The 27,842-nt window shown below is 39.3% G+C and overlaps 1 protein-coding gene across 1 annotated transcript in view; it reads left to right on the forward strand.

The window, feature by feature from the left end:
- The first annotated feature begins 1,649 nt into the window (after positions 1-1,649).
- Positions 1,650-27,842, forward strand: part of PCSK2 (proprotein convertase subtilisin/kexin type 2) — a 271,507-nt gene continuing 245,314 nt past the window's right edge. Inside the window, exon 1 of the mRNA XM_059134095.1 lies at positions 1,650-2,176. Coding sequence (XP_058990078.1) covers positions 2,000-2,176 — 177 coding nt within the window. The 5' untranslated portion in view covers positions 1,650-1,999. The remainder of the gene's footprint in view (positions 2,177-27,842) is intronic.

Genomic DNA, 27,842 nt, shown 5'->3' on the forward strand with positions numbered 1-27,842 from the left:
GAAACCTTGTCTCCACTCTGGCCGCTTTCATCTTTAGTCTATGTGCTAGTTCCTTATCAACACCTCACTTAGCTTTTCTTAAAAGAGTTTAAGTACTAACACTACTACTACTAATAATAATTGCATACAGATCTCTTATGCTTTAATCAAAATTTTCAATAACGTCTGCATTTTGGTTTGGTGATGTTTGAACAGGCTCTTGGGGAGCAAAGTATGTCTGCAAAGGGCATGTGCTGTGAAGACTATGTGTCCCATGGCCCTGTGTGTATTCATTTCTATCAATATTGTTTTTCTTGTGTAGATTCTGTCTTCATACTAAAATGAAAAGGGGGAAGTCTGTTGAAAATAAAACATGTATGTGTGTGTAAAATGTGTCAACATTATTCTCTCTCTCCCTTTCTCTCTCCTGTCAACCTATTTCTCTGTCTCTGTCTTTCTCTGACTGTACTGCGTACACTTAATCAAGCCTCTAAAAAGAAGCTCTCTTACCTCTTATTGAAGTAAAGCAGAAATCTGAACTTTGGAGCTAAATGATAATGGGAATCAGTGTGCATTTTCTGTAACTCAACAATATTTGAGTTCCTTTAAAACAATCACTCAGATTTCTTGGCAGACACCTCCCCTCTGCTTCCTCTCACTGGGGCAGGAAGAAGTCAGTGTAAGCCCTTGGTAGACTTCGAGTGCACGTTTCTTAACTGGATAATTTAGTTGACCTGCTGCCACTTGGCCTGAATCCGCCCCAGTTGAGAATGCCCAACTGGAGTCTTGGCCCAGAGCCTAGGATTGGTGGCTACACCTTTCCAAATACACACCCTCGCTGTCCTTGTGCTACGGAACATCCCCAAGTCTGAGAATGTACCTCCAGGCTTGTCAATGCCGGCCGCGCCTCTCTTGAAGGCGGTCTCTGCGGAGCAGCCCAGACTCCCGGGAGGAGTCTCATCTAATCACGGTGGCTGGTGGGAGTGAGTCTGATCTCCTGCCAGGCTTCCCAGCTGCTTAGTTCCAGACAAGCCCGGAGTCTATAAAAAATGTAAATAAATAAATAAATAAATACTCGCCCCCATGAGTCACCCAAAGAAGGCTGCTTTCCCTAACCTTCCCGGTGCCGGAAAGGGGAGTAACCCTACCCCGGGATTTGCCCAAAGTGGCGAGAGGAGGGTTAATATTTGCTTTGTTATTGAGAGAAAAAGAGGCAAATATGCCTTGAGAGAGAGAGAGAGAAAGAGAGAGTTGTTTTGGAGCGGAAAATAAGCAGGGGAGAGGGCTAGGGAGAGGCCGGTGCCCCAGCTCCCCTCGGGGCCTCAGAGAGCGGCACACGCCGTAATTCCCTTTACAGAGCCTTACAGATTTCCACAAACAATGACATCACTCCGGCACCGCAGACCAGATTACAGCTGGGGGGATTTTCCTGGGAGCAAGGCGGGCCCGGGTGGAGAGATGGAAGAGCTCTCCAGGGTTCTGAAAGGGGCGGGGGCGCGGGCTCGCCGCTCGGCGCCCCCGGTCGGCGGAGGCGGACCGGCCGGGCCGGGGGCGGGCAGAGGCGGGCCCGGGGCGGTCCTGGGCGGGGCCCTACGCATCTCCCGTCCTCATTGGCTTATAGCGGGCACACGTCACCCAGGCTGGTGCTCTCCTCCGGCCCCTGGTGGAATTGGAGCCGAGGAGGAGCTGAAAATGCAGATTTAGCCTCAAGCACAGACATACACTCGCTCTTTCTCTCAGATACACACAGCTCCCCCCCCCCCCATTCGCACCTCTGCCAGAGAGCCTGATTACACGGCTTCCCCGCCAGACAGATGCTGGAGAAGAGCACACATTGATTTGCTGCTTTCCGAGCCCCTAGTCAGTCTTTTTCCCAACACAAAGATTTTTTTTAAACAAACAAAAAAACTATCTATCTATCTATCTATATATATATATATATTTTTTGCACCTTTCCTCCGAGTCCCCCGCTCCACAAGCTTGCGCGCCTCCTAGCACCACTTTTCACTCCCAGAGAAAGATGAAAGGTGGCTGTGTCTCCCAGTGGAAGGCGGCCGCCGGGCTCCTCTTCTGTGTCATGGTTTTTGCATCTGCCAAGAGACCGGTCTTCACGAATCATTTTCTTGTGGAGTTGCATAAAGGAGGAGAGGAAGAAGCTCGCCAAGTTGCAGCAGAACACGGCTTTGGAGTCCGAAAGGTAAGATCTCCCTTGCATTTCGCATGTTGTTTCAAAACGGGGGCAGCTCTGCGCAATCTCATTGCAGATTTGCAAGTTTTCTTTCTCATGCGATGCAGATATTCTGCCATGGGCTCTTTAACACGACATTGCCTCCGGTGATCTTTCACGGGTTATGTAATTAAAATGTCCTTCAAATTGTACTAGTAAGGTCACAAAAATAATTTATTGCTCTTTGACTTGGTGGCGAAAACCAGATAACACGTTTCTAACAATGCCTTGCGCCCGGGCTGCTGTCCGAGGTACCAAGTTCTCAGGGCTGCGTGAGGATGGAGGAATGAAGTGTTGAACATCTGGGCTTGACGTTGGCAGTCTTTGCCAGGGATGTATCCCCTGCCCCCATCTCCTGGAGAAAGAGTAGTTTCCGACCGACAAGACTAAAAGCTTGGACATTGCAATTCACCTCCGTGCTTTTCGGATCCCGCGCTAGGAGGACTTCCCTCCCGGTGACTTGGGCCCCGGCTCTTTTCCAGGAACCACAGCTCCCTGGCTGCAGGAGACTTGGAGACATGAACTCGGTTTTCTTTCCAAAATCGGGGTGGAACTTCTCGCCCTCGCCCCTGCCCACGAGCGCCCGCCCCCGAAGCGTAGTGTTAGTTAGCTCCCCGATTCTCAACTCACAGCTATAGAAGCTAGAAAGGTAAATTTTGAGAGGAGTTCCCTATGGAGAAATCGGGGCATCTCTCCCGGTGTGTGGGCGGCCAGCTTGGCTTTCCCACGAGAGTACGGGGATCCCCATTCCAAGAAGTTGTCAGAGTTCAACTGTTTGGGCAGCTAGGTAAGGCTCCTAATATAGGATGCCTTGGGACTCCTTTGGCGAACTCAGGGTATCCATTCTGGGAAAGCAGTGGAGAGGAGAGTGCTGGGTGGGGGCTGTGGCTTATCTATTTGTCCTTCTTGCAAAATATCTTGTCAGAAATCGCAAGTGTCCTTAGGGGACCTGGCGAGGCGTGGGGTGGAGTGAGAGTGCAAGGAGAAACCGGGCGAGGGGAGCGTGGAGGACATCGGGATGCTATTTGGCAACCAGAGGGCTGGGTGGAGGTCCGTGGGATTCGGGGCTCTCTTTCCTCCCTCCTGATCTTAGGGGAGAGGCTGGAGATGATCGGCGGGTGCTTTCTTCTGTTGCTTTTGCCTCTCAAGGGCAGCGCGAACTAGGTCTCCTATGGGTCCCCTGTCCCGACTTCCCACGCTTCCCGCCTCCGTCCCAGGCGCGGCTAGGGCTCCCTCACACGCCGCGGGCTATCCCTCCTCCGCAGGGCGTTGGCAGGCACGATTTCGACCTCAGGTAGGTTTCAGAGCGAGTTAAGTCAGAGGTCTGGGAGGAGGCGCCCGCCGGGTCTACCAGTGGCGCGCGGGCGGGTCTTGCAGTAGGGAACTTGTTGCTCCCGGGAAGCGTGGGTGGAGCAGGGGAGAGAAGATGCCAGCTGAGGGAGAAGCCCGTTCTCGCCTGGAGTCTGGGGCTGTTTCAAGAGTGCCACCAACACAATAAACAGGCAGACTCTCCGTCCTTCCCACCCCACCCCACTAACTTGGCAAGACTCAGGACCCAGGAGCCATAAATATAAAAGTGATTGTGATAGTGATTGTTATTACCTGACAGCAATAGGACACCCTTGTGTTCTGCAGTTTTTACATACATTCTTACTTAATATCCTCAACAACTCTGAGGAACCTACTGTTGTTATTAAGTACATAACACTGATACGGAAATGGGTTCAGATCAGGGTCCAAGGTAAAAAAAATAATAATAAAAAAATAAAGATTTGAATATAAACCCAGATTTTTTAGAGATAAACTCATGTTCTTTACCTCTTGGTATATACCAAAGAGGATAAGTGCTCTGCAGGATGTGCTGGGCTGTGAGGTATGCCGAAAAAGGATGTGGCATCAGACTCTAGTTTTTGAGAGTAAAGGGGTTGCAGTTGGTGAAGAAATCCTGTTTCTCTCTCCCCATGCCATGCACTTTTTCATAGCATAGGCAGACATTGCTATCTTTTTACCTACCATTAGGAAATATGCCTTTTAGAATCTTAGCAACTTAAGCAAATGCGGGAGTAGCTAAGACAGATAATGGTTTAACTTATTAATTCTCCAAGAGGGACATTCTTTTTGTATAGAGGTAAATAGCTTAATGGGGTTTTTGATGGTGAAGTTTGAGAAAGGAGTTATAGAGATAATCTTTTCACAAATGAATCTGGATAATTTTGATATACTTACCATAAAATCTGAGGGAACTCACACTTTGGGGTAAAATCAGATACCTAAGCCTCTCTCATTCCCACTCTTTCTTCAAGAGGAGTCCACTGGTATTGCATCAGCCTCAAATATGCAATTTTTATCTAGGAAAAATGAGCTTTTGCCTTGCCACCACTCCTAACCTCTCTATAACCTCTCAAAAGTAGCATCTCTTATCCAGATGATTTTTGTTCTGATACATATTTAAGTTAAAAAATCAGCCTATGGCAGAATGCGTCTGATGAATCTTTGCATAATGCCACACCTGCATAGAATTAACACTCTTTTACTTCCTTGGATTCATGTTCTACCCATCCTTCAAGCCTGAGCTTGAACCTTTCCTGATGCTATGAACAACAATATGCTTTCCATTCTCCAAATTCCTCTTTGACAAAAAAGCAAAGCCTACACAACATAAGATAGTACATTCCATCATTTGTCTTCTAGTCATTTGATATATGTAAGTAAATATGGGTGTAAGTATCTGTCCACTTGAAAGGTATTAAATATTCAAGGATGATATCTTCTATATTTCTGGTTTCCTCACCAAAGCCGGACTTTTATTGGGCTTGCCACCCTGTAAAGAAATGTCCTTTGTTTTATCTGTTCCTTTAGGTTTGTCCTGTCTTGTTTTCATCATGCTGTACTGTACTTTTGTTACTCTTTTTTTTTTCATTTTAAACACATAATATCTCTTCCTTCCTCTCTCTAATACTCAGTGTATCTTCCAACTCCCTACTGCTCCATCCTTTCCGATGCACAGTGTCAGACACAAAAGATCCTTGATGGTTATTTATTCATCCCAAAGAAGGGTCAGCTAGGCAGACTGGGGGAATCTACTATTTTACTGAATTATCTCATCTAACTTCAGAAAACTGTGACATAGAAATTGTTGTCATCAGGCCTTATTCTCAGATGAAAAACTTAAAGCACCAAGTAGTTATGTTTATATTTGAAAAGGGAAAAAACTCAAATTTAAAACCAAATAATTTTGTTATTCTACCAAGATGCCTCTGGGAAACCCTTCTCTTACAACTAAGAACTCCACTCTTGGGGCACCATTTTAGAGTTCTGATGGTTTTTTTTTTTCCTTTCCTTTCTTCCTTCTTACTTTTTTTCTGCATCCAACACTTATGTGTGCCTAGGTCATTAACTAATGTGTATGAGTATGTACTTCTTCAGATAGATCATAAATCTTCCAAGAGAAGAAGCAATATACCATGTCTTCCTTTAGCCCTATATTTAGCATGGTGGTCTGTATAAGATATAATAAATGAGTATTTGTTGATTATTTTGTCAAACTCTTACAAGGCCATGAACAAACAGTTATATTTCTTCCCTGAAGTGAAGGAAAACTACCTATAACTTTACTGTCAGAAAGGTGTGTTGAGACTAAATTTTCTATTTTATCATGACCTGACCCAAGGACATAAGTTCATCAAAGAAGATATATATGTCCAGGAGAGTGAGTGAGTTTACAATAACATCAGAGGTGTTATTCCAAAGAATGCCTTAAAATTACCAATACATTACTAATTTTAAATCCTTTGTTAAAAAAAAAAGAAGAAAGAAAAGAAAGAAGGAAAAGCACAATTACTTATTAAAATGATGTGTTGAGGGTGCCTGGGTAGCTCAGTGGGTTAAGCCTCTCCCTTCGGCTCAAGTCATGATCTCAGGTTCCTGGGATCCAGCTCCACATCAGGTTCTCTGCTCAGCAGAGAGTCTGCTTCCCCCTCTCTCTCTGCCTACTTGTGATCTCTCTCTCTCTCTCTGTCAAATAAATAAATAAAAAATCTTTAAAAATATAAATAAAAGATATGTTGAAGGTTGGTCAAAAATCAAGTATGAATTTAGGTAAAAATCCAAACAATTGACAATTAAGTGTTTTTATTTTACTACAATAGATTTTGTTTTTTATCCATGTAGGCCTAAGGCTAGGAAAATCATGTAACTACTCTTATATGTGTGATCATTAATTTTTTTAAATCTAGTATTAATTGTGCTGTTATATAATTAAAGAGTAAATTTCTCTTCATTTTAATTGAATGTCTAATTTTAACTTTAACTGAATTTAATTTTAAAATTAAATTTCTTTTAACTTATTGAAGTATAATTTAGGAAAGAACACAGCTTTATAAACTTTCTCAACCCAGGCACACATGTATATCTAGCATCCAAATCAATAAATAAAATATTATTCACATCCCATAAGTTCCCCCTCTTGCTCATTTGGGTATTTTTTGGTTTTAGGTTATTAAGCACATTGCTTCTTTGGATACTGTAGTGTATGTATTTTGGTGAACACACATATGCCTCCCTGTTGTGAATATCCCTAGGAGTAGAATCATTGAGTTAAAGGGCATACACACATTCAACTTTAGGAGACTGTAATAGTTTTCTATTGCTGTGTAAAAAAATTACCACAGAGTTGGTGTCCTAAAACCACACGAATTCATTATTTCATAGTTTTCATGGGTAAGGAATCTAGCACATTTTAGTTGGATCTGCTGCTCACAGGTTGAAATCAAGATATTGGCCAGCTATGTCCTCATCTAGAGGCACAACAAAGGGGAAATCTACTTACAAGCATAGTCAATATTTTAGAAGAATTCAGCTCCTTGTAGTTGTAGACCTGGGGTCTTCATTTTTTGCTGGCTCCACTCTCAGCTCCCGGAAGCTACCTTCATGATCTAGTGCATGACCCCTCCCATAAACCTCACACTTTCACCCTTCTTTCAGGAAGGACTCAGTCCCTGCTTAGGTTAACCTGATTAAGCCAGGCCCACACAGGATAATTCTTTTGATTAATTCAGATAAGCTGATTACAACTACATTGGATGAATCTCTGCATCTCTGCTATATAATATAATCTATACAATACTGCCTCCACACTCAAGGGAAGGGGATTATATGGGGCATGCACACAAAGCAGCAGATATCTTGGAGACCATCTCAGAATTCTGCCTGCCACACATGACTCGAAAGCATGTGAGGGTTCTGATTGTTCCACATTCTCACCAACATTTGACTTTTTATATCTTTTTCCTTTTAGTTATTTTGGTGGTTATCTAATGGTGATGGTATCTTATTGTGATTTTGGTTTGCATTTCCCTGATGATCAATTGAAGCTGAATACATCTTCATATGCTTTTTGGTGGTTCAGATATCCTTTTTCATTCATTATTTGTTCAGGTCTTTTGCCCTGAAAGGGTGTTTTATTTTTTTCTTTTTTGTTGTTTTTGTTTGTTTGTTTTTGTTTTTGTTTTGCTTTGTTTTTTTGGTTTGTGTGTTCGTTTGTCTGTTTGATTGTCTTAATTTTTGGTTTGTAGGAGCTCTTTGGCTATTACAACAGGAACCTTTTGTCAGATATATTTATTTTGAATATTTATTTTCACCCTTTCAGTGGTGTCTGAATGTCCCAAAAATATTGAATCCAGATTCTATAATTTCACTTTCATTTCATCATGCATCAGTTGTCAGTCCAAAGAAGTAATCCCCTACCCTCTGGCCCATACTTCTCCGATCAAGATTAACATGGTTTAGAGGGGGACAAAAAGTAGAATATAGATTTGATCCTAAGTATTTACAAAAGGATTTCTAGGAAGCCCTTAAGGAATAACTTTGCTGAAACTCCAAGACCTACTACCATTGTAAGCAAAGGCAAATAGTCCAGAACTCTACTCCCCCAACATGAATACTATGAATTCCTTTTAGAACCTAATTTAATGCTGTATGCCTTTTGTCAAGTCCAAACTCTTCCCTCAAGTCTTCTCTGACTGACCTAGACCAGAACATTCTCTCTTTGGGACTTCCTTTGCATTGAATCTATTCCTTTCTCTTGGCACCAGTCACATTTGTCACAGCACTGACTACATCCAGTGTCCTTCTTGTGACTGAAGAAAGCCAGGAACAGCCATATTCAAAAGTAAAAATGTTGGGATTTAGAATTAGACAGTACTGGAAACTTGTCTAGTTTACAAAATCTCTCAGAGAGAGGTTCATGTTTAAAATATAGTGGTTAGGAAAAATAAATAATATAGTGCATGTAAGGTGCTGGACACATTGACAAGTGCATGGAATAAACAACCTATTATTGGTAATAGTAATAATAATAGGGTGATAGCATCGCTATATCTATAGATCTTTCTATCTATATGTATTTTTTTTTGTTAACTCAAGAAGGCAGTTGTAGGTTGTACTTTCTCAGGAGTAACAACTGATTGAAAGAGGAATAAACTCTTTCCAGTGGGAACCCATCCATGAGCTGGCCATGGTCCATAAGAGGGCCTGGCTCAAATAATCCAGTGAATTTAATTCATTATAGACCATGGTGATTATCTCAACCAATCATACTGGGGTTCCTTAGGAAATTTAATTCACTAGTTGCTGTAGAGAGTAGAATGGGTTCTAATGCCCATAAAAGAGCCCATCCAGGCCATGGGAGATGCAGACATTTCTTCCTGAGTGCCTAATAACTTTCCAGGTCCATTTCCTAGCAAAAGACATCTGTGACAGAAGGTAAAAGCTAATCACCAAACTATTTTCCTCTTCTCCATGGGCCGCAGTAAGACCACACTTCCTAGCCTGTCTTGCAGATGAGTATGACCATATGATGATTATACCCAATGTAATGTAAGCCAAAATGAAGTGCACTGCTTCCTTGCTTAATGCATAAAAACTTCCCATAAGTTGATTCTCTGCCCTCTTTTCTCTTCTGAGGCTTGATGTGATAGAGAACAGTAACTTTGGAAGCTAAATGCCAAAGATGGCAGAGATGGAAGGACCCCAGGTCCCTGATTCTTGACTTAGAAGAATTTTATGAGTGAGAAATTAAACTGCTATTACATTATGGCACTGAGATTTGAGACTTTATCTTTAGAACAACCAGGATTACCCAAACCAATATACTGTCAATAAATATCCCTTTTCTTAAGTTGTTTGATTGACTCTCTAAACCTTACAACCAAACCAAATCAGATCACAAGAACAATAATTTTTTAAAAGACTTATGCAAGCTCCTATATTTTCACTTCATAATGTAAGCCAACTTTTCAGGCCTTTGTGATTTTTCTTCTCCATGAAGATATAAAATCCATTAAAAACTTTTGTCCCACTGGCAACCGATTTGCCCTACTCATAATAGGGGCTCATTATGTGCTTCTTGAATGATAAATAAACTTGGATCACAAAGTGACTGGTCATTAATTCAGAGAAAAGGCATTTGAAGAACTAGTTTTCAAATAATTACCCCTGGAGCATCCATTTGTTTATAGGCTGCAATTTAGCTAGGAAGAAGAAGTAGGTAACAAGCAGCAAGTCAACGCCTGGGAGACTCTTGTGTTTCCCTAAAATTCCCAACTTAGAAATTATCAGTAATAGAATGGATTAGCTCTTTGAGCAGGAAGAAAAAAAAAAGCCTACAGTTAAAACTTGATCAAAATACAAAAGAAGGAAAAAAATTACACCTCTTTTTCTCAAATGAATGAATATCTAAAATACAATGTTTCTTTCAAAAGATCTTATTAGCTGTAGATCATAATGTTATAGCACATCAGGGAGTAATGCTATAGTTAAGTTTGCAATAATTATATATTTGGCTGTAACTGCTCAAAGAAATCAGGTTTTAAAAATAAAACATGAGGGCCCCTGGGTGGCTTAGTGGGGTAAGCCTCTGCCTTCAGCTCATGTCATAATCTCAGGGTCCTGGGATCGAGCCTACCCACACTGAACCCCACATTGGGGTCTCTGCTTGACAGGGAGCCTGCTTCCCCCTCCTGCTCTCCCTGCCTCTCTGCCTACTTGTGATCTCTCTCTCTCTCTCTGTGTCAAATAAATAAATAAATAAAATCTTAAAAAAAAAAAAAAAAAAAAAACATGAAACCTGAAGTTCACATTTCTTCCACCCATTAGAGTAGGGGCTTCATTCTACATTTGAGCTCAGATCCATCATTTCAAAAAGAAACCCTGAATCGAATTTTTGCATTGTTATTTGAGATTCAAATAATCATAGGACACTTCAAAAGCAGGAATTTTAGTTTCACCTTCCTTATATAAATATAGATTTTTAATATATGTAATATATACTATTTTATAAAGTTTACATTTATTATATTAATTTATAATAATACATAAAATGTATCTATGTATAACATATTATATATAGCTCAAGTCCATTAACTGACTAAATTCCACTAATGGTTGGGAATCAAGAAATTATATTTGAATTAACACTTCCACCCTAAATGTCATAATTCCATGTTAGTGAACGGCTTCTATATGAGATTTATATAAAAAGCAGTAAACTCTCTTGATAAATTGTTTTTGTCCCTAAAATAAATTGACCATGACTTTTTGGAGAGGGTTGTGATGTGCTGGGCTCCTGTGGTAAGATCAATTGGACATAACAAACTCTTAGATTGAAAGTTAAACATGGACACAAACTTGATTTTTCTGACACAAATGAAATAGACTCAAGAATGTTACAGGATGTTGATAGTTTCTCAATTAGAAAGTTGACAAGAACATGAAAACTATAGGATTCTAAGGTTGTTTTTTATTTATAACTTTAAATTTGACACTGACTCATGAACATCTTATTCTCCTAGATTTTCCTAAATAGATTCACTTAATGGCCACTCTGTATTGAAGTAGAAAGAGTTCAAAGAGAGATGAGAGATATATAGAACTATTTATTTGGAGACTTCAAGAACAGGAATAGAACAATTTAGATTTAATACATGTGCCACGTGTAGTAATGGCATTAGAAAAAAAATTATTTTGACCTGGGGTACTTGGATTTCACTGTTCCAGTGTTTTAATAGAAGCTGAGGGTAATGACATCAGCAGTCTTGCTTTCTGTGTAAACATAGTGGGATAAAATGCGATAAACTAAGCCTGCAATGAGTAGTTGTTGAATGAATGATCTAATTTATGTTGGTATCAGATTTCTTAGACAATTCAGCATCTTCCCTCTTGAGATTTAAACAAACGAGCAAATAAAATATGTGAATACTTTAACTGGGATGATGGCTCATCTCTCCGTGAAAGCCACAGTGTTTTTTACACATTACAGCCTTTGTAAATGCCATGAGTGGAAATCATCAAGTTAATACCTTGACATAAGACTCTTAAGCATATGAAAAATATAATAGCTTAATTATTTTTGTCAAAATTACCCATCCTCTTTATTTTTTAATATCAAGTAGTAGTATAAAAAAAAAGCACTGGAAGAAAGGTTTTTGTTTTTGTTTTTGTTTTATTACCTTAAATCTCATTACTCAGAAAAAACCATTACCAGCATTAGGTAAATTTTATTGCAGCTATTTCTGTAAGAATACATATAGATAAAAGAAAGGTCACTAGAGGGGCACCTGGGTGGCTCAGTGCGTTAAGCCTCTGCCTTGAACTCAGGTTCCTGGGATTGGGCCCCTCATTGGGCTCTCTGCTCAGCAGGGATCCTACTTCCCCCTCTCTCTCTGCCTGCCTCTCTGCCTACTTGTGATCTCTTTCTGTCAAATAAACAAATAAAATCTTTTTTTTTAAAAAAAGAAAGGTCATTAGATAAATAGTTTTGCAAAACTGGGATTACATTGTACACACTATTTTAAATTTTAAAATATCAATTTAATTATTACAGAATTTAACAGAAAGGAAGGAAACTGAAAAAAATTGATTACATTGTTGCACTTCAGACAAATTAGTCACACAGACATATTGTTTCATAATATTGAAAAAAAATGTGATGATATTGAGTGAGGAGTTTGTGATTATTTTACATATAAATAATAGATAATATTTAATGACATTTAGATAGATAATATTTAGATAATATAGATAACATATAAATAATATAATGTCTATAATATAGATAGATAATATTTAATGACATATTTATTAACATGTTTGATTATTTTATTACATATTTCAACTTAAGTGAATGTAGTGGAGTCCATGCTTAGCAAAGTGGGGACATTAACCTCCTAATACTTCCTATGGCCTCCTCTATTCCCACATTGCAATGTCCATAGGTGCATCATTATTTTTACATTAAGTTATAAAAAATATTAACCTTCTGCATTTAACCATGATTTATAATGTTGCCTGTATTTGTTCTACAATGAAATTGTTTATTTCATCACAAGTTCTTTCACCAGAATTTCTGCCATCATCAAAATCTTCATTTTCATTCATCTCTTGGTTAGCTAGGTTTAATGAAAAGCCAAAGGATTAGCATGAGCAGGAAAAGGGAAATCTCCTCTCTCTGAGCTAAAGGAGAGGAATGGGCTGATGAAGTTCAGTGCGAAGGTCTCAGAGGAGTATATGGGGAGGATACCCACTGAGGAGTCACAATTATTTCAAAGGTGAAGAAGACAAGGTCAACACTTCCAGTGAAGGAAGGGGTGATGGGATGGGGGTTTCAAAAGATATAACATTTTGCACATTGCTAATGGGAAGAGAGGACTTGATGAAAGGACAAATGATGATTTCTGGAAGTACCAAGAGGACAAGTGGAAGAGAATGGATCTGTGGTAGCACCAACTGAGTCATTTTCTTGAACAGCACTCAAGTGGGGGTAGTGGAAGTTGGGGGAGAGAGAAATCGAGTTTTCAAAAAATGGAATATCAGTAAACTAGAAGAGAAGGTAAATGGGGATTAATAGTGAAAGAACTGAAAGAGAAAGCTATGGTTAGTGACTGAATGGGATGTTCAAACTCAAGTCTCCAAGTCCTATGCACCTCCAGATGATGATAACACCCATGGAAGATAGTTACCAAAGTCAAAAAGAGGTGAAGGTGGCCAAGGAACTGAAAGTCAAATGTACAAGCACCCATCCACATACACCTCAGTCGTGCCACAGCAGTAGACAGCATTGCCAAGGAAGAGTGTTAAGAGAAAAATGAGAGAAGAGGTCATAGGACAAAATCCTAGAGAACTTTGGACATAAAGGAGAAAAGAAGACCAGGGAGAGGAAACAGAGCCTGGACTGTTAGAGATATGGAAGGAGAATCCAGAGCTGAGAAAGGAAAGGAGATGAGGGTTAAGAAAGAAAGAACAGGGCAAGCAAGGCCACCGGTTCTAGAGATGAAATCCTTGTTAAAATTGGAGAAGTCACCTTAGCACTGTGGAATAGGCCACATATGTCATTTTGGGTCCCCAAGAGTAGTCTGTGGGACAAGAGTTTAAATGCAAATTGTTCGTTTAAGGAATGCGTCTTGAAAATACTGGTAGGGGAGTGGGAGAATTGAAATGGGGAAGGGAAAGAAAGAATGAAATGTGCATTATAGAACAAGTTGTCACTGTGGATAACGGGTACTCAGTTCTATTGGGAATCTCTGAGAACTGGTGTCAAACACAGGCCCCAGAGTTGTCCTGCCTGAGGAGTGAGGATTCTAGGGTATTTATATACCAATTACAATCAGACATTGATTCATGATTGATATTTTGTCCTGGATGGCATTATGTTTCCCAGCACTTTGACCTGGCACATGTTCAACATGCAGAATTTGGCCAACCAGAGCAAACTCAGATGAAAAGATGCAGAGGCTGGCATACACTAAATACTAAGGCCCAAAGGGATCTGAGTGGGGAAAGTGATCTTGTCTTTTACAAGAAGGACACCAAATTGTGAAGGGTAGCAGTAAATATGATGAAGGGGAGGTATCTAGACAATTCCTTCAAGAAGTGTAGTCGTGGGGGGGTGGGGCGCCTGGGTGGCTCAGTGGGTTAAGCCTCTGCCTTCGGCTCAGGTCATGATCCCAGGGTCCTGGGATCAAGCCCCACATCGGGCTCTCTACTCAGCAGGGAGCCTGCTTCCCTCTCTCTCTCTCTCTCTGCCCACCTCTCTGCCTACTTGTGATCTCTGTGAAATAAATAAATAAAATCTTGAAAAAAAAAAAAAAAAGAAGAAGTGTAGTGGGTAAGGGAAGGGAAAGAGGAAAAGTATTGTGGTGATTTAAATTTATGTCATTTTAATGCTGTTTATAGATAACAGTTTCTAAATGCTAGATGGACCACTGGGAAATTGCCACCCCGCCAAAAAATTGTGATATGCCTGCCTGATTATTCTAAATGGTTTATCTAGAGTCTTAGACAGTTTAACCTATCATTTTATACATTAGAAAAAGAATATTAAACCTGATGTTTACGTTCTTAACTACTGGCAATGAGTGTTGGAACCTTGTTGCTTATTGGCTGAGGTTCAGAGACTGGAACCATTCCATCTGCCTTTCACATTGGATGAGATGGACAACCTGACTGTGTGAGTGATTCCTATGAGTGATTAACCACATGTACCAACTTGGTCTGACACCAGTTCATTGCAGGTCCTCCTGGCCTGCTTTTCACCCTTTAACCTATAAAAGTTTTGTGAATTCCAGTTTTCCAAACAAAGCTGCTCATAGATTCAGGGACTGATTCTACACCAATAACAACCTATTTAATTTATACTTGGTGAAATACAGAATAGGAATTGTGTTTCTTTGACAGTCTGCCCTCTTTGTGACTAATGCAGCACTGTACATTTAGTAAGCACTCAATAAATATAAAAATAAATGATGAGGAAAAAAACTAAAAGCTTCTATTATCATCAGATGCTCGCTAAATGACAGGCTGATGTGTTACGTAATGCTGCAATCAGGAAGACCAAGCACTTTAAGAAAGGTTACATAAATATCCTAATTTGTTCTTGTGTTAAATGGCTTCAATTAATTAATTACCATTAATAGACTAAAATTTTGTGACTTGATGGGGAATTAAGAAACCAGTGACAGAGAAAAAGGTGATACACAAATTCTCTCCTTCCTTGCCCTTAGCTTGTTCTCTACTTTTGTGAGGGGAGAAAAATCAATTTTATCAGGAGGCTCTCAGTTCTCTTCAAAGGTGATGGAAGTTCGAATACAAGGCAGTTGGCATCCAAGTGCCAATTCTAGTCAGTTCCTGATGACTATATCTCTAGGGGTTGTCAGACCAAGAGAGACCTTGCAGAGCCTAAGATGTGGAGAGAGGGGTAGGAAACAAGCCATTATTGATGTCTTGATGTCCAGAAGTGCACCATTTTGTGGGTTGAGGGAGGGCAGAATCAGTGCCAAAGGGAATCTGCAGAGTTGTGTCTTCAGTGTGGCCTGGCATAAACCTAAATTTGGACCCAACAGCTGAAGTCAAAACCAACCATTCTGGCCATAAACTGGAAAGGAAGAAGAGACCAAGGAAAACTTGGGAGTTTGAAAACAATGGACAAAGAAAGTAATAGCCACAGTCATACAGAAAAAAGTATATATGTTTATAAAAAATAAAAAATTAAAAAAAAGTATAGAAGCAGAAGAATAATCAGTTCATTCAAAAAACATCTACTTAGTACATTGAATAACCAAGTAAGATCTCAGACACTGAGACATGGATTTGGGAACAAATAGGCAACTGGGATTCAATCCCATTGGTCTAAGAAAGGTTGCAAGATATAGAGGAGAAATCAAGCCCCAGTGTACTCTTTTAAAGTCTTTTTTTGTGTCACATTTACTAAGTCTCATTGGCCAAAGCAAGTGCACATAGCCAAGATCAGATTCAGCATGGGAGGGAACTACCCAACGGAATTGATGCAGAAACAAAACACAGACCATTAATGCAACATTCTGTTACTGGACCTTCTATGAGTGATGACATCTCTGAGTTATCCCATCAAAGAGTAAGGAAATTGGGAAATTTTACCACCAATTCCTATACTTTCTTGGTTGAGGGTTGCACCTGAGGGGTATCAAATTCCCAGAAATTCTGCCTTCCCTAGGTGGACCAAACATGCTTCCAGAAGTAGAGATGCATGGAGAATCTGGAAAATATAGGTACTGTCTGCAGGTGGTATCCAGGGTAGACCATAAGAATGAAGGTGAGGCATTAACATCGTCTGCCACACAGAGGGCATCAGTCAGATAGAACATAGGTTCTGACTTCAAGAAGTCAGAGGAATAGAGTACTCTTTGTAAACAAATGACAATATGTTTAGTAATAGTTTTATGATAACATACCCATGAGGCAATGACTTCCAACAGAAGGGAAGTCTTCCTGGGTCATGCAATGTCAAGTTGAGGTGAATTTGCATTGAGACTCATGATTTCAACAGAGCAAAGGGAAAGAGGGTTTATAGAGGATGCCATAACGTATGCAACATACTATAACAGGACGGTGGAAGGATTGCAAGTAGTTTTGTCTGGCTAGATGCTGAAAGAGACTGAGAAATGAGCTAAAGAAGTGGACTGGGGTCAGTTTATGAGGGGTCACCAGCACCATACAGGGGAGCTTGGATTTTGTTGATAGGTGGAAGCGGGTGTTGAAGGATTCTTGGAGGGTATAACAGAATGGCCATATACAGGAAAGCCTAGGATGACAAGTTGAGCTAACAGTGAGTCAGAGGAGCCCAGATTTCCAGGTTCTTCTGTCTTATGGAATCATTCACGTCCTGGAAGCAGGTAGTACCAACCCTTTCAACAGATGACGCTGCTAGGGAGTTAGGTTACATGTCTTGGATTCCATTGTCACTGGCTGACGACATCAAGGATACTAATGGCTTTATTGTCTTTGAAGCCACAATATATGGCTGATAGAAGCAACCAGTTCTATCCATGAAATGTATTCCAGTTAAGAACAAAATGATGAAATATGTCCTACTTTTTCCCTTGACATATAAATACGTGAATCTAAAGCAGACCTTCTGACTGGGGAGCTAAAAAGAAAAGCCAGGACAGTAGTGTATCACTGACATCCCTGTAGATCTGACAGGCAGTTTATTCTCTGATATGCCAAAGGAATAATGTATGTTCTTATATTTTCATTTCTGAAATGGAAATTTTGCCTGAGGCTAGAAAGAAACTCTGGGTGAGGCTGAGAATCCTGTACCCTCTACCTGTCTCACTACCTGATTGTCATTTTTAACTTGATATAAATTAGGTGTTTAGTTCTTGGGAGGAAATCACAGTTTGAATCCCACTGTGGACTATTTGCTCAATACAGCAAACAACCATGCAAGCTGTTGAACTGCTGCACTCCTGGTGGTAGGAAAGAGTGCCTTCAAGAATTACAGAAGGGTTGAGTATTGTCCATGGAGACAAATGCTCAGGAGTGGCTTAGGAATGTACATGGTGTCCTGAGTGCTAAGCCTTGAGGTCAAGGTCTCCATTCTCCCTTCCAGCCTCCCCTCAAATAGCTAATTCCTCCCTTGGAAACAGTTAATTCTAAAGGAACATCCATCCGTGCATTCATATTTTAATAGTGGGTTTTTATTGAGTCCTACAGGGATAAGCCCATTGGAAGGGATGGGTTCTACAGACAGAAAGGTGGCATATTTAGATTTATGTGCAAATGAAAGCATGTTATAAGTTCCCCAGGCCAGTTTATTAGACATCCCCTGATCTGATGACTCCATCCAGCTTTAATAAATACCTATTTTATAAGTTGGGATGTGGAAACCTCTGGTTCTATACACAAAGGACCTTCTCAGCCAAGGCTAACCTTATAACATGCCCTGATAAGCTGAGGCTGAATGATATTCATGGTCACATCTGGTTATGCAAAGAAATGACATCCTCACTCCACAGGCCTCTTCCCATTGACAGAGGAGCTAAAGGCACATATAAACAATTAGGCTTCTCTGCTGCATGAGCGGCAGCTGTTCAAAGGAGCTGTCAAGACTTCTACTCTTCTAATGAAATCATATTTACTTTATTCATCTAAATAATGTGGCTTGTTTGCCTTCTGTATGAAATCGTCTTGCATTGTTTCTCATTGATTGACTTTTATGAGATAGCGTATCACTTTCTGGGCCTCCATATGCCTTTCTGTTAAGAATGGAATAGCTTCTTACTGAATACTTTCAATTATTATATTCTTTTATAGTTTTGGAGTCATCATGTTTATTCAAAATGTCCAACTCCATATCCCTATTTTCTTCACTGCCCATCCATGCTTTCCAAGATTTAAAGAAAAATGATGAAAATAAAAGTAATAATAAAAATTAAAAATAAACATACTTTATACTCCATTCCCAACATGTTGCTCCCTGGTTGAGTAATTATAGCATCAGAATCCACTGAAATAGGCTATATATATATTTTTAAGACTATCTTTTTTGAATAAATTTTAAGTTTAGAACAAAATTAAGAGGTACAAAGATTTCTTATATCCCCCTGACCCCCCCCCGCCCACCACTACATGCATATCCTCCTCTATTATCAACATCAATCACCAGAATGGTGATTTTTTTTTTTTTTTAACCAAGGATGAACCTACACTGACATATTGTAATCACCAAAAGTTTGGGTAGGGTTCACTCTTTTTGTTAAAAATTCTATGGATTTGGAAAAAAATATATAATGACATATATCATAGTATATCTTTATACTAACATACAGACTATTTTGACTGCCCCTCAAGTCATCTGTTCTCTACTACTCATCTCTCCCTTCCTCTACCCTTGGAAAACTCTGATCTTTTTATTGTCTGCACAGTTTTGCTTTTTTTAAGAATATTGGAGAATTGGAATCAGACGAGATTGGGCGCATTCAGGGTGGCATGGCCATAGACAAGGAGAATTGGAATCATACAGTATGTAGCATTTTCAGATCACTTTCTTTCACTAATAATATGCATTTAAGTTTCCTCCATGCCTTCTTATGGCTTGATAACTCTTTTTTTTTTTTTTTTTTTTTTTTTTTTTTTTTTTTTTTTTTTTTAGTACTGGATAATATTTCATTATCTGTATGTACCACAGTTCATCCATTCACCTACTGAAGGACATCTTGGTTGCTTCAAGTAGTAGCAATTATGAATAAAGCTTCTATAAACACCCATGTGCAGATTTTGTGGAGTTTTCAAACTCCTTTGGGTGAATACCAAAGAGTACCATTACTCAAATGTATGGTAAGCATATGTTTAGTTTTGTAGGAAACTGCCAAATTGCCTTCCAAAGCAGCTGTACAATTTTTGATTCCCACCAGCAGTGCAAGAAAGAGTTCCTGTTGCTCCATCATCTCGCCAGTATGTGGTGGTATCAGTGTTCCAGATGTCAGCCATTCTAATAAATACGTAGTGATATCTCTTATATGATGTGGACTTTCTCTTCATATGCTTATTTCCCACAGGTATGTCTTCATTGGTGAGGTGTCTGTTAAGATCTTTGGCCAATTTTTTAACTGGGTTGTTTATATTCTGAAATGTTCAGTTTTAAGAGTTCTTTGTTTATTTTGCATAATGGTCCTTTCTGTGTCTTTTGCAAATATTTTCTCCTAGTCTGTGGCTTGTCTTCTAATTCTCTCAATATTATATTTCATAGGGCAGAAGGTTTTAATTTTAATAAAGTCCAGCTTACCATTTCTTTCATAAGTTGTGTTTTTGGTGTGGTATCTAAAAAGGCCTCATATACCCACGGTCATCTAGATTTTCTACTATCTTATTTTCTAAGAGTTTTATAATTTTATGTTTTACATTCAGGTATACAATCCATTTTGAGTTAATTTTTGTGAAGGATATAAGGTCTGTGACTAGATTTTTTTTGCAAGTGAATGTCCAGTCATTCTAACATCAGTTGTTAAAGAAACTATCTTTATTCCATTGTATTACTTTGGCTCTTCTGTCAAAAATCAGTTGACTATACCTATGCAGGCCTATTTCTGGACTCCTAGTTATTTATCAGTTAATCTGCTGATCAGTTAATCTGTTCTTTAATGTTCTTTCACAATTTGTGAAAGATCACTTAATCTATTGATCAGATAATCTGTTCTTTCACAAATTCCATACTGCCTCAATTAATGCAGCTTTATAGTAAATCTTGAAATCAGGTAGAGTTAGTCTTCCAGCTTGATTCTTCTCATTCAATATTGGGTTGTCAATTTAGGTCTCTTGCCTCTACTTATAACCTTTGGAATCCATTTATCAATATCCACAAAACAACTTGCTAGGATTTCAATTGGGATTGAACTGAATCTATAGATCAAGTCGGGAAGAATTTACATCTTAACAATATTAAGTCTTGGCACCTGGGTGGCTCAGTTGTTACGTGTTTGCCCTTGGCCCATGTCGTGATCCCAGGGTCCTGGGATTGAGCCCCACAGTAGGCTCTCAGATCAGCAGGAAGCCTGCTTCTCCCTCTCCCACTCCCCCTGCTTGTCTCTCTGTCAAATAAATAAATAAAATCTTAAAAAAAAAAATCAAGTCCATCCATGAACATGGAATATTTCTCCATTTACTTACTTCTTTGATGTCACTGATCAGAGTTTTATAATTTTCCTCAAACATATCCTGCACATGTTTTGTTAGATTTATATCTAAGTACTTCATTTTGTGGGGTGTTAATGTAAATGGTATTGCTTTATTTCAAAGTTTACTTTCTCATTCGTAGAGTAGGTTTATTTTTAACTTATTCAGTCCCTTCACATTTGGATGTTCAGAAATATGTGAGGAAGTAGCACTGAATGTGCCCACAAATATGTCTTGGGCTTAGTCTGTAAATTCACTGTTAGGTGGATGAGATCAGAATAGTTAATCTGAACTTAAGGTAGTTGCATTTAAAAGACAGTACACTGCAACAGGACCATATACCATGATGTGTGTGATATCCCTGCCAAAACACATAATTTCAATCTAATGATAAGAAAACATTAGGGACACCTGGGTGGCTCAGTGGGTTAAGCCTCTGGCTTCAACTCAGGTCATGGTCTCTGGGTCCTGGGATCGAGCCCCTCATCAGGCTCTCTGCTCAGCAGGGAGCCTGCTTCCCTCCCTCTCTCTTTCTGCCACTCTGCCTACTTGTGATCTCTCTCTGTGTCAAATAAATAAATAAAAATTAAAAAAAAAAAAAAAGAAAGAAAACATGAGACAAGCGAGCCTGGTTGGCTCAGTCAGTTAAGCCTTTGACTTTTGCTCAGGTCACAGGGTCCTTCATGGCTCACTTTGAGCTCTGTGCTCTGCAGAGAGTCTGGTTTTCCCTCTCTCTCTTCTCCTCTCCAACTCATGCTTTCTCTCTCTCTCTCTCAAATAAATAAGTAAAATCCTAAAAAAAAAAAAAAAAAAATTGGACAACTCCCAACTGATTGGCATTCTACAAAATAATTATCCTGTACTCTTCAAAAGTATTAAGGTCATGAAAGACAAAGACAGACAAACTAAGAAACACTTCCAGATTAAAAAATAATTGGAAATTACATCCAATAAGTGATCCTGGATTGAACCTTAGGTCAGATTTTTCTCAACCACAAATATTGTTAAGACAATTGACAATAAATGATGTCTGCAAATTAGAAAATATAATGATACCTGCACTGCCTTGTTGTTAGGAAACAAATACTATCTACAAATTACACTCAGAAAATTCAACAAAATTAATATGTACATATAGAAAAATGAAAAAGAAAACACAATAAATGTTAATGACTGAGGACTCTGGGTAAAGTTCTATGAACATTATTTACCCTTTTCCTGAAATTTTTTTTTAATTTTTAATTTTTTATAAACATATAATATATTTTAACCCCCGGGGTACAGGTATGTGAATCACCAGGTTCACACACTTCACAGCTCTCACCATAGCACATACCCTCCCCAATGTTCATAATCACACCCCCTTCTCCTAACCCCGCTCCCCCCAGCAACCCTCAGTTTGTTTTGTGAGATTAAGAGTCACTTATGGTTTGCTTCCCTCCCAATCCCATCTTGTTTTATTCTTCTCCTACCCCCTTAACCCCCCATGTTGCATCTCTACTTCCTCATATCAGGGAGATCATATGATAGTTGTATTTTTCTGCTTGACTTATTTCACTAAGCATGATACCCTCTAGTTCCATCCACATCATCACAAATGGCAAGATTTCATTTCTTTTGATGGCTGCATAGTATTCCATTGTGTATATATACCACATCTTCTTTATCCATTCATCTGTTGATGGACATCTAGGTTCTTTCCATAGTTTGGCTATTGCGGACATTGCTGCTATAAACATTCGGGTGCATGTGCCCCTTCAGATCACATTTGTATCTTTAGGGTAAATACCCAATGGTGCAATTGCTGGGTCACAGGGTAGCTCTATTTTCGACTTTATGAGGAACCTCCATACTGTTTTCCAGAGTGTTTGCACCAGCTTGCATTCCCACCAACAGTGTAGGAGGGTTCCCCTTTCTCTGCATCCTCGCCAGCATCTGTCATTTCCTGACTTGTTAATTTTAGCCATTCTGACTGATGTGAGCTGGTATCTCATTGTGGTTTTGATTTGTATTTCCCTGTTGCCGAGTGATATGGAGCACTTTTTCATGTGTCTGTTGGCCATATGGATGTCTTCTTTGCAGAAATGTCTGTTCATGTCCTCTGCGCATTTCTTGATTGAATTATTTGTTCTTTGGGTGTTGAGTTTGCTAACTTCTTTATAGATTTTGGACACTAGCCCTTTATCTGATATGTCGTTTGCAAATATCTACTCCCATTCTGTCAGTTATCTTTTGGTTTTGTTAACTGTTTCCTTTGCTGTGCAAAAGCTTTTGGTCTTGATAAAATCCCAATAGTTCATTTTTGCCCTTGCTTCCCTTGCCTTTGGCGATGTTCCTAGGAAGATGTTGCTGCGGCTGAGGGCGAAGAGGTTGCTGCCTGTGTTCACTTCAAGGATTTTGATGGATTCCTTTCTCACATTGAGGTCCTTTATCCATTTTGAGTCTATTTTCGTTTATGATGTAAGGAAATGGTCCAATTTCATTTTTCTGCATGTGGCTGTCCAATTTTCCCAACACCATTTATTGAAGAGGCTGTCTTTTATCCATTGGACATTCTTTCCTGCTTTGTCGAAAATTAGTTGACCATAGAGTTGAGGGTCTATTTCTGGGCTCTTTATTCTGTTCCATTGATCTATGTGTCTGTTTTTGTGCCAGTACCATGCTGTCTTGATGATGACAGCTTTGTAATAGAGCTTGAAGTCCAGAATTGTGATGCCACTAACTTTGGCTTTCTTTTTCAATATTCCTTTGGCTATTCGAGGTCTTTTCTGGTTCCATATAAATTTTAGGATTATTTGTTCCATTTCTTTGAAAAAGATGGATGGTACTTTGATAGGAATTGCATTAAATGTGTAGATTGCTTTAGGTAGCATAGAGATTTTCACAATATTTATTCTTCCAATCCAAGAGCATGGAATATTTTTCCATTTCTTTGTGTCTTCCTCAATTTCTTTCATGAGTACTTTATAGTTTTCTGAGTATAGATTCTTTGCCTCTTTGGTTAGGTCTATTCCTAGGTATCTTATGGTTTGGGGTGCAATTGTAAATGGGATTGACTCCTTAATTTCTCTTTCTTCTGTCTTGTTGGTGTAGAGAAATGCAACTGATTTCTGTGCATTGATTTTATATCCTGACACGTTACTGAATTCCTGTACAAGTTCTAGCAGTTTTGGAGTGGAGCCCTTTGGGTTTTCCATATATAGTATCATATCATCTGCGAAGAGTGGTAGTTTGACTTCTTCTTTGCCGATTTGATGCCTTTAATTTCCTTTTGTTGTCTGATTGCTGAGGCTAGGACTTCTAGTACTATGTTGAATTGCAGTGGTGATAATGAACATCCCTGCCGTGTTCCTGACCTTAGCGGAAAAGCTTTCAGGTTTTCTCCATTGAGAATGATATTTGCAGTGGGTTTTTCATAGATGGCTTTGAGAATATTGAGGTATGTGCTCTCTATACCTACACTTTGAAGAGTTTTGATCAGGAAGGGATGCTGTACTTTGTCAAATGCTTTTTCAGCATCTATTGAGAGTATCATATGGTTCTTGTTCTTTCTTTTATTGGTGTGTTGTATCACATTAATTGATTTGCGGATGTTGAACCAACCTTGCAGCTCTAAAATAAATCCACCTTGGTCATGGTGAATAATCCTTTTAATGTACTGTTGAATCCTATTGGCTATTTTGGTGAGAATTTTCGCATCTGTGTTCATTAAGGATATTGGTCTGTAGTTCTCTTTTTTGATGGAATCCTTGTCTGGTTTTGGGATCAAGGTGATGCTGGCCTCATAAAATGAGTTTGGAAGTTTTCCTTCCATTTCCTTCCATTTTTTGGAACAGTTTCAGGAGAATAGGAATTAGTTCTTCTTTAAATGTTTGGTAGAATTCCCCCAGGAAGCCGTCTGGCCCTGGGCTTTTGTTTATTTGGAGATTTTTGATGACTGTTTCAATCTCCTTACTGGTTATGGGCCTGTTCAGGCTTTCTATTTCTTCCTGGTTCAGTTGTGGTCGTTTATATGTTTCTAGGAATGCATCCATTTCTTCCAGATTGTCAAATTTGTTGGCGTAAAGTTGCTCATAGTATGTTCTTATAATAGTTTGTATTTCTTTGGTGTTAGTTGTGATCTCTCCTCTTTCATTCATGATTTTATTTATTTGGGTCATTTCTCTTTTCTTTTTGATAAATCTGGCCAGGGGTTAATCAATCTTATTAATTCTTTCAAAGAACCAACTCCTAGTTTCATTGATTTGTTCTATTGTTTTTTTGGTTTCTATTTCATTGATTTCTGCTCTGATCTTTATGATTTTTTTTCTCCTGCTGGGTTTAGGATTTCTTTCTTGTTCTTTCTCCAGATCCTTTAAGTGTAGGGTTAGGTTGTATACCTGAGACCTTTCTTGTTTCTTGAGAAAGGCTTGTACTGCTATATATTTTCCTCTCAGGACTGCCTTTGTTGTGTCCCACAGATTTTGAACTGTTGTGTTTTCATTATCATTTGTTTCCATGAATTTTTTCAATTCTTCTTTAATTTCCTGGTTGACTCATTCATTCTTTAGAAGGATGCTGTTTAGTCTCCATGTATTTGGGTTCTTTCCAAATTTCCTCTTGTGATTGAGTTCTAGCTTCAGAGCATTGTGGTCTGAAAATATGCAGGGAATGATCCCAATCTTTTGATACCGGTTGAGACCTGATTTCGGACCGAGGATGTGATCTATTCTGGAGAATGTTCCATGTGCACTAGAGAAGAATGTGTATTCTGTTGCTTTGGGATGAAATGTTCTGAATATATCTGTGATGTCCATCTGGTCCAGTGTGTCATTTAAGGCCTTTATTTCCTTGTTTATCTTTTGCTTGGATGATCTGTCCATTTCAGTGAAGGGAGTGTTAAAGTCCCCTCCTATTATTGTATTATTGTTGATGTGTTTCTTTGGTTTTGTTATTAATTGGTTTATATAGTTGGCTGCTCCCACATTGGGGGCATAGGTATTTAAAATTGTTAGATCTTCTTGTTGGACAGATCCTTTGAGTATGATATAGTGTCCTTCCTCATCTCTTATTATAGTCTTTGGCTTAAAATCTAATTGATCTGATATAAGGATTGCCACTCCTGCTTTCTTCTGATGTCCATTAGCATGGTAAATTCTTTTCCACCCCCTCACTTTAAATCTGGAGGTGTCTTCGGGTTTAAAATGAATTTCTTGTAGGCAACATATAGATGGGTTTTTTTTTTTAATTTATTCTGATACCCTGTGTCTTTTGATTGGGGCATTTAGCCCATTAACATTCAGTGTAACTATTGAGAGATATGAATTTATGGCCATTGTATTGCCTGTAAGGTGACTGTTACTGTATATTGTCTCTGTTCCTTTCTGATCTACTATTTTTTAGGCTCTCTCTTTGCTTAGAGGACCCCTTTCAATATTTCCTGTAGAGCTGGTTTGGTGTTTGCAAATTCTTTCAGTTGTTGTTTGTCCTGGAAGCTTTTAATCTCTCCTTCTATTTTCAATGATAGTCTAGCTGGATATAGTATTCTTGGCTGCATGTTTTTCTCGTTTAGTGCTCTGAATATATCATGCCAGCTCTTTCTGGCCTGCCAGGTCTCTGTGGATAAGTCTACTGCCAATCTAATATTTTTACCATTGTATGTTACAGACTGCTTTCAGGATTTTCTCTTTGTCACTAAGACTTGTAATTTTACTATTTGGTGACGGGGTGTGGGCCTATTCTTCTTGATTTTGAGGGGGGTTCTCTGCACCTCCTGGATTTTGATGCTTGTTCCCTTTGCCATATTGGGGAAATTCTCCCCAACAATTCTCTCCAGTATACCTTCTGCTCCCCTCTCCCTTTCTTCTTCTGGAGTCCCAATTATTCTAATATTGTTTTGTCTTATGGTGTCACTTATCTCTCGAATTCTCCCCTCGTGGTCCAATAGCTGTTTGTCCCTCTTTTGCTCAGCTTCTTTATTCTCTGTCATTTGGTCTTCTATATCACTAATTCTTTCTTCTGCCTCATTTTTCCTAGCAGTGAGAGCCTCCATTTTTTATTGCACCTCATTAATAGCTTTTTTAATTTCAACTTGGTTAGATTTTAGTTCTTTTATCTCTCCAGAAAGGGCTTTTATCTCCCCAGAGAGGGTTTCTGTAATATCTTCCGTGCCTTTTTCAAGCCCAGCTAGAATCTTGAGAATCGTCATTCTGAAGTCTAGATCTGACATATTACCAATGTCTGTATTGATTAGGTCCCTAGCCTTCGGTACTGCCTCTTGTTCTTTTTTTTGTGGTGAATTTTCGCCTTGTCATTTTGTCCAGTTAAGAGTATATAAAGGTGCAAGTAAAATACTAAAGGGTGGCAACAACCCCAGGAAAATATGCTTTAACTAAATCAGAAGAGATCCCAAATCGTGAGGGGGAAGAAAGGGGATAAAAAGAGGTTCAGAGAGAAAAAAAAATCCAAGAAAAGAAACAATTACCAAAAGAAAATGAATAAAGAAAAAGTATTAAAAAGAAAAAATATATATATATATATATATGAGATAAACTAGTTAAAAAACGTTAAAAAAGAAAAGTGTAAAAGTTTTAAAAAGTTTAAGTTTTAAAAAAATTTAGCAGAAGAAGAGAAAAAAAAATTAAATTAACTGCAAGGCTAAAAAATCATGGGGAGAAAGCCATGAGTTCCGTGCTTTGCTTTCTCCTCCTCTGGAATTCTGCTGCTCTCCTTGGTATTGAAACTGCACTCCTTGGTAGGTGAACTTGGTCCTGGCTGGATTTCTTGTTGATCTTCTGGGGGAGGGGCCTGTTGTAGTGATTCTCAAGTGTCTTTGCCCCAGGCGGAATTGCACCGCCCTTACCAGGGTCCGGGCAGAGTAATCCACTCTTGTTTGCCTTTGGGCACTTTCGTTCCCTGATCGCTTTCCATAGAGTTCCGGAGGACGGGAATGAAAATGGCGGCCTCCCGGTCTCCAGCCCGGAGGAGCCGAGAGCCGGGGCCCCACTCCTCAGTGTGCCCTCAGAGAACCACGCCCAACTACTCCTGTCTCCCTGGCCTCCGGCCATGCTCTAAGCTCACCGGCCATGCTCCGAGCTCACCGAGCCTGCGACCAGTTCAAGGTAACCCCCAGCTGGGAGCTCACTCCTCGGTTCTGTCTCTGTAGCCGGCTTCC

The sequence above is a fragment of the Mustela lutreola genome, chromosome 9 (genome assembly GCF_030435805.1).
Source record: "Mustela lutreola isolate mMusLut2 chromosome 9, mMusLut2.pri, whole genome shotgun sequence".
Classification (NCBI taxonomy): Eukaryota; Metazoa; Chordata; class Mammalia; order Carnivora; family Mustelidae; genus Mustela; species Mustela lutreola.